This window comes from Solanum dulcamara, chromosome 9 (assembly GCF_947179165.1).
Source record: "Solanum dulcamara chromosome 9, daSolDulc1.2, whole genome shotgun sequence".
In the NCBI taxonomy this organism is placed as follows: Eukaryota; Viridiplantae; Streptophyta; class Magnoliopsida; order Solanales; family Solanaceae; genus Solanum; species Solanum dulcamara.
Window position 1 is genome coordinate 19,851,872 of NC_077245.1, and position 10,410 is coordinate 19,862,281.

Genomic DNA, 10,410 nt, shown 5'->3' on the forward strand with positions numbered 1-10,410 from the left:
AATCTATTTTTCTTGGTTTTCAATCAATTGAAATATTAGTGTTAGTTTCTATTCCTAATTTTATACTAAAAGAGTTTTGATTCAAGTGAAATATTCTTAAGGACAATGCCATAGGCACGCCTCAGGCTACGACAATTTCTGTGATTTTTTCAATATTTTCCAACATTCAATTTACAGACAATCATGGCCACCGATCTGTATTTTTCCTCAGCCGGTGAGAGAGATATGATAATTGCGTTTTACTCTTCCATGATATAGGAGAGTCTCCAAGAGATATAAACCATCCGATAAGTGAAAATTTAGCTCTTTTAATAAGTACATGCCACATTTTGATGAATTTCACTACTGAAGAGTTAGGACATCATTGCCTTTTCGCGAAATCCTAATGTTTGATCAAGAAAAATCAATGTTTATAATTTTAGGAGTTTAACTAACAAGATGAAAATAGATGATGTTTGTAGAAAGCAAAATGTGAAGAAGCTGAGGAATAAAAACAAGCGTGTTATGTTGAACAAAGTACCACCTTTGTTTAATACGGAAGGTTCAAGTTCAAAGCATGTGCAATGGTCACCTGAAATATTTTTTCATTAAGGTAACGACGCAATCACACCTAATCGGTCATTATATAAAATAGGATTTTTTTGTTGTTACCTAACAACATTATAGTTAAACTAACAATACAATGCTGTACAATGGGTAATAACCATCCAAACAAGGTGCTAGCCCATATAGCAATAGCAGTATGACTAGTATTAGATTATCTAACAAGAATAGTTCCTTAAATATAACATGTTTGTCCATAACGGTCAATTTGGTCTTCACAACGTGACTTCCTCGCAAAAAAAGCACTTTTGAACTTGCATTTAGTTGATCTTTCTATGATGATCCAAACTCTGAAAGCCATTTCTCATGTCGTTGAATGTCCCTTACAGAAACTGTGGGCTGTATTTTATCTAAAGCTTCTATGAAGTCATCCATTGTAACTAGAATATTTAGAATCTCGAATTTCGATATGTTCTTAATCTCCTTTGTGGTTTTCCCAGCTATCTTCTGTCTCATGCCATTTAAAGAAGCATCTCTGCAGATGTTTGTTAGATTGTCTCCACTGTAACCTTCTGGTCTTCGTGCCACTTGGTCAATATCCAGCCCAGAAGCTAACTGACATTCAATTTTTAGAATCAATAAATAACACTTTCAATTCAATAATATACGGACACAAATATAGGGCCGGCACGGCCGACTCTAGCCTTAAAAATAAGGCATATGCCTTAGGCCCCACTATTTTGGGGTGCCTCAAAGTTCTACCAACAATAAATTATGTGTTAATTTTTTTTTATAGAAAAAGTGATTATTTATGATAAAAAAACATTTTTAAAAAAAATTATATTATTTTATTCTCTTTAACATCATTCAAATAGAAGAAATCAAGAAAATGTTGTTTTGGCTTCTTACATTCTCTCCGCTAATACTCATATTATTTTATTCTTTTTAACACCTTATGTGCTCTTCTTCTTTAATTTTTTTATGAGTTGGAGTAATACTTTGTCAAAAATATGAATCAATAGCCAAAAAGTATTGAACAAAGTGAATTGCAAATATTAAGTAATAATTTGCATCTAAGTAAGAAAAATAAATTTTAATATAAATATATATGGAGTTATTTAGATTTTAGGCCTCTAATTGAAATTTTGTTTTAGGCCTCTAAATATGTTGAGCCTTCCCTGGGGGGCCGGTTCTCCTGTTCAACCAAAGACATTTGTTTCGACTCAAATACCACATGCGATGCGAAAAAAATATTAAAATGAGATCACACTCATCTTGAATCTACTAACTAAGGATTTGAGTAGCAGAGAAAATATTTGAGTTTGCTTTCAACACGCGATGCAGCAAAAGCTTATGTATGAAATTCAAACAGAATGGTACGTAAATGTATCTTCCTTGTCATTTTAGTAAATAAAAACCTATGTAACCAAAACTCTTTAATCTTGTTTTTTTAGAATGGTACGTAAACGTAACAACATAAGGTCTCTTATTATTAGTTTTTTTTAATATATCCTAAAATTGTATTCACAGTAAACATTTCAGCTCGATCTAATAGTTAATGAATCGGCAAACGCAATTTGAAAGTTTCTGGTCGGAGAGACAAAACTGCTGCGAAAAACATCCTATTATTCTCTCTCTCTCTCTCTCTTATTGAAAGCTCTCTCAGAACCTATCTTATATGCCCAATGTCTCTCAAAGACACTATCAATGAGCAATTGCATAATTCTCTCAAATCATCCTATTTATAGAGTGATACTTTTTTCTAAATCCAAAACCAACTCCAAATAGGATTATAATTTCAATCCTTTTTCAAATAGAATTGGAAACCAAATTAGGAGAATTATTCCAATCTTTTTACAAATAGAATTAGGCCATGGGCCTTTGGATGGAACATGGGTCATAGACCAATAAACTCCCCCTCCAGCCAAGGAGTCAAATGGACTTCAAGTGGAGGAACACTTGATAGGCTTCATGCCTGTCGCTGTTCTACAAAACTCTTATTTTTCTGCGATCACCACTTTTGTAAGCATATCTGAAGGATTGTCATCAGTGTGTATCTTCTCAACCACAAATAATTTCTCTTCCATGACCATTCTAATCCAATGATACTTTCTACTAATATGCTTGAACTTAGAATGAAATGTGGAGTGCTTGGTGAGATAAATAACACTGATTATCATAAAATAAGACGAACCTTGACTGCTCAAAGTCAAGATCTTTCATAAATTCCTTCATCCAAGTTATTCTTTGGCACCTTCAGTGATAGCAATATATTCGGATTTTGTGGTAGATAAAGGTATGCACTTCTGTAGTCTAGATTGCCAGGAAATATCTCCCCCTACAAAAGTGATCAAATAACTAGAAATGGATTTTGAATTGTCAAGATTGCCTCCCAAATCAGAGTCTGTATAACATACAAGTTCGGGCTTGCCACTACCAAAGCACAACTTAATATCTGAAGTGCCCTTCAAATATCTTAGTGTCCATTTCACTACATTTCAGTGTTCCTTTCCAGGATTAGAAAGAAATCTGTTAACAGTACCAATAGCATGTGCAATATCTGGTCTAGTGCAAATCATAACATACATCAAACTACCAACTACAGAAGAGTATGGAATACATGGCATATCCTTCTTCTCTTTATTAGTAGATGGACTCTGGATCGTACTCAACTTAAAGTGTTTAGCAAGAGGAGTACTAACCACTTTTGCTTCTGTCATATTGAATCTCTTGAGTACCTTCTCATTGTACTGCTTTTGGGATAATGATAACTCTTTCTTCTTTCTGTCTTGATGAATTTATATGCCTAAATTTTTTTTTTGCTGGTCCCAAATCCTTCATGGCAAATGATTTGCTCAACTACTTCTTAAGGAATATAATTCTAAATTTATTTCTTCCAACAATCAACATATCATCCACATAAAATAGTAAGATAATAAAATCATCATCAGAGAACTTCTAAAAGATTACACAATGATCTGAAGAAGTTTTTTTGTATCACTGATTTTCGATGACAGATTCAAACTTTAAGTACCACTGTCTTGGAGCTTATTTCAAGCCATACAAGCTTTTTCTCAATTTGCAGACATAGTTTTCTTTTCCTTTAACCAAAAAACCTTCAGGTTGTTCCATGTAAATTTCTTATTTTAAATCACCATGAAGAAAAGCAGTCTTGACATCCATTTGCTCAACCTCTAAATCTAGACTTGCATCTAAGCCTAGAACCATGCGAATAGAAGATATTTTCACAACAGGAGAGAAAATTTCATCAAAGTCAACTCCCTTTCTTTGGCCAAAACCTTTGACAACTAACCTCGCTTTTTATCTAGCTGCAGATGTATCTTGCTCTTGCTTTACTCTGAAGATCCATTTATTTGTCAAAGCTTTCTTACCTTTCAGTAACTCCACTAACTCATATGTGCCATTCTCATGAAGTGACTTCATCCCATCTTCCATGGCTTTTATCCACTTATCTCTATGAGTATCTAGCATGACTTCATCATAATCTTTAGATTCTCCTATGTCAGTCAAAAGTATATACTCATTAGGAGAATAATGTGTTGACTTTAGCTTCTCCATAGTTCTTCCTAGTAGATCTTCTACAAGAGGTTTCTGGAGCATCTGGAGTAGTCATTTGAATATGAGTTGGTGGAGGATCAACCATAACATCATTACTAGAAGCATCTTTAAGTTCTACACTCTGATGATAATTCTGATCTTGATCCCCATCGATATTAGTATCTTGAATTCCTTCATGTGCAAAAGATGTGTCAGTACTAGGAACTGGATCAACATAAACTAAGCTCTCATTAATCTGAGAATCTGTTTTCTCAATCTTGTTAATATCTTCAATTGTTTGGTCTTCAAAGAACACATCATCACGGCTTCTGATAAGCTTCTTATCAATTGGATCATAAAAGCGATATCCAAACTCATCTTGACCATAATCAATGAAAATGCACTGCTTAGTTTTAACGTCCAGTTTTGATCTCTCATTTTTTGGAACATGCACACAAGCTTTACACCCAAAGACTTTCAAGTGATCATAGGAGACATTATTTTGCAAACCAAACTCTGTTTGGAACATCACTATCCAAAGCAACAGTGGGAGACAAATTAATAACATAGGAAATAGTGTTAAGTGCTTCTGCCCAAAAGGAATTTGGAAGTTTAGCCTCTGAAAGCACGCATCTAACTCTCTCAACAAGAGTTCTATTCATCCTTTCTGCCAAATCATTCAATTGAGGCGTCTTGGGAGGAGTCTTCTGATGACGAATTCCTTGCGATTTGCAGTAGTTATCAAAGGGATTAATATACTCACCTCTATTGTCAGTGTGAATACATTTTAATTTCTTTTCAGTTTGTCTCTCAGATAAGGCTTGAAACTCCTTAAACACATCAAGTACTTGATCTTTGGATTTTAAAGAATATACCCATAACTTGTGAGAATAATCATCAATGAAAGTTGCAAAGTAAAGTGCACCACCTTTTGATTTTACTTTAAAAGGACCACACAAGTCAGAGTGTACTAGCTCCAGTAGTTCAGACTTTCTTTAAAGAGGATGACTGTGAAAAGATACTCTTTTTTGTTTTCCAAATAAGCAATGAACACATCTTTTCACTTTGCTTGTTTCACACCAGCAAGCAAATTCTTCTTAGCCAAACATGTGATCCCCCTCTCGCTCATATGACTGAGTCTCTTATGTCATAATTCTAAAAAAGTCTCACTTTCTACCAAATTTATAGAGTCCCCAACAATTTATCCTTGTGTCACGTATAAATTTGAATACTTTCTTCCTTGAGCTACAATCAATAAGCCTTTGGTGATACTCCATTGGTCATTGAACAAGTCATTATGGTAGCCATCATCATCTAGTTTTCCTACTGAGATCAAATTCAAAGAAATGTATGGAGTGTGCTTGACATTCTGAAGAACTAACGTTGTACCAAGATTGGTCTTCAAACAAGCCGTGCCAACACCAAGTACCTTAACTTCACCAGCATTACCCATCTTTAACACGTCGGAATTAACAGGAGTATAAGATGAAAAGAAGTCTTTCCTCGGTGTGACATGCGATGTAGCTACAAAATCTACTATCCAACTTGTATCTTGAGATACAAAATTGATGACGTTTTTATCACAAGCAAAGAGAAGGCCATCTTGGACAACAACAACAACATTGTCTCCATTATTTTCTTCTTTCTTTCCTTCTCTAAGGTCTTGCTTCAACTTATTGCAAAGTCTTTTAATATGTCCTTTCTTTCCACAATGATGACATGAAATATTTTGATACTTGGATCTTGACTTGCTTCTACTTTTACCTCTATTTTTTGAACCTATTATTTTACCTCTCTCTCAATTTTCTGTAAAGAGAACGTCTGAATGTGAGGATGTGCCTTGAGATCTTCTTCTGACTTTTTCATTCAACATATCACTTTTTGCATATTCCATAGTAACCTTACCATCGGAAGCAGAATTTGTTAAAGAAACTCGAAGAGTTTCCCAAGAATCTGGTAGAGTATTAAGAAGCCAAAGTCCTTGTATTTCATCATCAAAATTGACACTCATTATTAAAAACTGATCAAGAACACCTTGAAAATTATTTATGTGATCAAAAATAGGACTTTCCTCCTTATATTTAAAGGTCATCAATTTCTTAAGCAAAAACAACTTGTTATTACCAGTTTTTGAAGCGTAAAGCATCTCCAACTTTTCCCACAATGTTCTAGCATGTGTCTCATTCACAATATTGTAGCGAACATTATCTTCAACCCATTGCCTTATATATCCACATATTTGTTGGTGCTCAAAATCCTAATTTTCATCTGTCACATTCTCGGGTTTATGAGCAACGAAAACGGGAAGATACATCTTTTTCACGAACAGTAAATCTTTCATATTGTCCTTTCATTTGTTGTAGTTACTCCCATTTAAATACACCATATTTCTCATATTACCCTCTATTAAAAAATCCTTGATAAACAACCAAGGCTCTGATACCACTTGTTATGACGGAAAAACGCAAATCCAAAACTAGAGAAAATAAATAACACCAAATTTAACATGGGAAAATCCTTCAAATGAAGGTAACAACTACGGGATCTTCAAAATCTAAATTGCTCCACTATAACAATAAGAGAGTTACAAATATTCTCATAAATGGCTATACAACAATTGTCAAGCAAGGAGAAGAAATAGCTATACCAACAAAAGTAATAGGAAGAAAACCTCTCAAAACAGAGCTACTGTTTGGGGCCTAAATTGGGGTGTTTCTGACATTTAAATCTGATCTCCACCATTCAAATCAAACATTAAGAAGTTAAAAACACTCATTAAATATTTTCTTTCGATCCAACGGTTAATAAGTTGGCAAAACGCAATTTGAAGGTTTCTGGTCGGAGAGGCAAAACTATTGCGGAAGACGCCCTATTCTTCTCTCTTCTCTTTTGTTGAAAGCTCTCTCAAAAACCTCTATTATGTGCCTAATGTTTCTCAAAGACACTACCAATGAGCAATTGCATAATTCTCTCAAATCATCCTATTTATAGAGTGATACGTTTTTCTAAAGTCAAAACCAACTCAAAATAGGATTATAATTCCAATGCTTTTCCAAATGGAATTGAGAACCTAATTAGGAGAATTATTTCAATTCTTTTACAAATAGAATTAGGCAATGGGACTTTGGATGGAACATGGGTCATAGCCTAACAGATAATACATTGAAGAACATACAAAACAGAGCCAGCTGAAATAATGAAAGCTTACCTTGATTGATTTTAAGTTTATCTTTATAAGCTCCTTATGGCTCTTAAAATCAGGAAGTGGGATGTAAATCCTCTTTTCTAGCCGCCTCCTACACTAGCACAGTGAATCCGTTAAACAAGATCAAGAGATTTGTTGCTGCCAAAACTGTCACCATTTTACCTGATGTATTATTAGAATTGTTTAATCCGTCCATCTGAACTAGAAGTTCAGACTTTACCCTTCGAGTTATTTCATGATCTGTAGCAGACCTGAGCACATGCTTAAATGATATTGTTTTATGTATGCAAACACAAGAGGTAAGTAACGTAAAGAGGAACAGGACAATTTATTTAGAGTTTTAAGGTTTATGGACTAGCGTTATATAAAAATCAAGCTACTTACAATATATGATAAAACATTAGTCGGTGACCTGATAAAGACAATTATGACATGATATAGGTATGATCTTAGAAAATAATAATTTAAACTCACTGCAAACTCAGACACATTAATGAGAAAAATACAATTATTTACTTACCCTCTGGCACTGCAAAGAGAATCAATCTCATCAATGAAAATTGTAGTTGGAGCATGAGTATGGACAATCTCAAATAAGCACCATGTCAATTGTTCACTCTTTCCGTACCATTTTCCACATAATGAACTACAAGAAATATTCAGAAATGTTGTCCCACACTCTGTAGCAACAACTTTGGCCAAAAGTGTTTTCCCTGTTCTAGGAGGACCAAACATAAGAAATCTTCTCCAAGGTCTCCTGTTTCCCTGAAAATAACATTCAATATTACAAGTTTCAACTACTTAATTTAGCAAAACACAAAACAAAAAAGTTACCATGACAAACCATAGACAACAAAAAGAGGAAACAAATATATCCCTGGCTCTATATTTTCAACTGCAAAAACTATTACCAGCTTATTTTCTTAATCATCTGGGAGGACCATATCCACCTCTGATGAATTCTTTGCTACGAGGAAATCATAAAAGGAAATATATAGTGTGTGTGGCATTTGCCTCCAAGGAAAACATTTTTTCAGGAAATTATATGAAATGTTTTCAACTCCTTTTGATTTTTGGCTGGTCAATATTAAAGATAAATAATAATGAAACTAGAAAATTTGAAAATATTTTGATGATTTTTTTTAAAACATAATACTGTCTAAATGTGTTAGTTGGAGGAATTGATATGAAGTTGCAAGTTAAGATAATTATAAAGATAATTACATCATTTTCCTCCTTTTGAGACACCAAAAAGTGATGAAAAATATTTTCTTGAAATATCACTTTCGTCATACCAAACATGCACCCACTCCTCGTGCATTAGAATGCTAATATTTAGAATCAACAAACTATCTGCAGTACCTGAAAATACTCGGGCATCAACAATGGAAATATCATTGCTTCCTGTAGAATCCTCTTTTCTTTACTTAGTCCGGCAACATCATCCCGTTTAAACCCTGGATTTGTGTCCAATATTTCCTTTTCAAGCCTAGAAGCCAATTCAGGATGAGGTACATCGTACTTTGCTTTTGACTCAACACCTTCTTCAGTATTCAGATAGGTATTAAGGAGGACGATAACAATATTATAAATAATATAAAGTCTCAGCTTAGTACAAATAGAGTAAAGGAGCTTTTGTGAACTGTCGGTACACCAACTACTCTAAGAAAATTGCATCAATTTAATGTATAGTAACTTGATATTATGTAATAATAAAATAAACTACCTTTATCTAAGATCTCATCGATAATCAATTTGGCCATGTACAACAAAGATTAAGATTTTTTAAGATTGGAGTTTGGCAAAATACTATGTGATTTGAGTCTAGATAATGGACTAAATGACAACAGTTTTAAATTTTCTCGTATAATGAAAAGGCAGAAAATATATTTGTACCACCCGCTGCACTGATTTTTTGGTACTATTCACCTGCGCAGTATAGCTGATCCATCTTCCCTATAATTATTTATAAAATAAATGAAGTTTGTTACTTAAAATGAGAAAAATTGAAAAAGGGAAAACAAATAATACAACAATTCTACTGAAGGTTAAAGGTTATTTAAGTTTGGAAATAATTTATGATTTGAGTCTAGATCATAGCCTAAAAAGCAACATTACCAAATGTTCTCAAAGAGTATTAAAGCTAGATACGATATTTGTACCACTTGTTGCGCCGTGTTTCCGTCACTGCTCACCTGCGCAGTTGAGTTGATCCCTCCCCCCTACAGATATTTTATAAAACAAATCAACTTTATAACCTAAAACAAGAGAAAGAAAGGAAGAACAAATAATATAACAATTCCAATGAAGAGTAGAAATTTTAAAGATTTGATCAGTTTGATAAAATACTTTGTGATTTGAGTCTACATGATGGCCTAAAGAGGGACACTATTAGATGTCCTCAAAGAGTATTAAAGGTAGATGAGGTATTTTTACTACTTGTTCCACTATTTGCGAAATTATACACTAGCCCAACAGAGTTGATCCCTCCAGCCTGTAAAAGATTCATTTAAAAGAAATTGTAATCTAAAATAAGAAAATAAAAATACAATATCAAAAATTCTGTTAAGGATAAAAATTATTTAAGATTGTAGTTTGTTAGAATACAATGTATATTTGAGTCTACAAGATGGACTAAAAGCAACATTATCAAATGTTCTCAGATAGTATTAAAGGAAGACGAGATATTTGTACAACTTGTTGCGGTGTGTTTCTATAATTATTTACCATCCCAGCATTGTAAATGATGTTGATGAGGTTATTGTTTGGAAAAGAAGAAATGTGGGAGTAATTAGTTGTCGCTAGACTTGAAAGTTGTTGTTGTGCTTGTAGTTGTAGTAGTTGTTGTACTTGTTGTAATTGAAGCATCATCTGGCTATATCGATGTTGTTGTAGTACTTGAATTCTTACAACTGGCCACGCTTGTAATGATGCCACCTGAAAATTATGCAATGTACGTGCTCATATCATAAGTCTTTGTGATTTTAGACTCATACTTTGTAATTTCCTATTGCGGTTGAGGAATTAATCCAAGAGTAGTTCAACTCTATAGGCAACTTACATTGATACTTTGATAGATTAATGACATGCTGTAATAGGTTAGA

The 10,410-nt window shown here is 33.6% G+C and overlaps 1 protein-coding gene across 1 annotated transcript; it reads right to left on the reverse strand.

Annotated features, from left to right (window-relative positions):
• Positions 1-567: 567 nt before the first annotated feature.
• Positions 568-9,257, reverse strand: LOC129903598 (katanin p60 ATPase-containing subunit A1-like). Its single transcript, XM_055979146.1, has 5 exons — positions 9,229-9,257; positions 8,669-8,963; positions 7,827-8,071; positions 7,310-7,397; positions 568-1,158 (listed from the first exon to the last, which is right to left on the reverse strand). The coding sequence occupies exons 1-5, from the start codon at positions 9,255-9,257 to the stop codon at positions 877-879; spliced, it is 939 nt and encodes a 312-aa protein (XP_055835121.1). The 3' UTR covers positions 568-876.
• Positions 9,258-10,410: the final 1,153 nt, after the last annotated feature.

Excerpts from the sequence above, each read along its gene's own strand:
- LOC129903598 (XM_055979146.1), bottom strand. The coding sequence starts at position 9,257 with ATGGATCAGCTATACTGCGCAGGTGAATA. Across the intron at positions 8,964-9,228 it reads CTATACTGCGCAGGTGAATA|TTGGTGTACCGACAGTTCAC; the intron begins GTACCAAAAAAT and ends TTCTTAGAGTAG. Across the intron at positions 8,072-8,668 it reads TGATGCCCGAGTATTTTCAG|GGAAACAGGAGACCTTGGAG; the intron begins GTACTGCAGATA and ends TGTTATTTTCAG.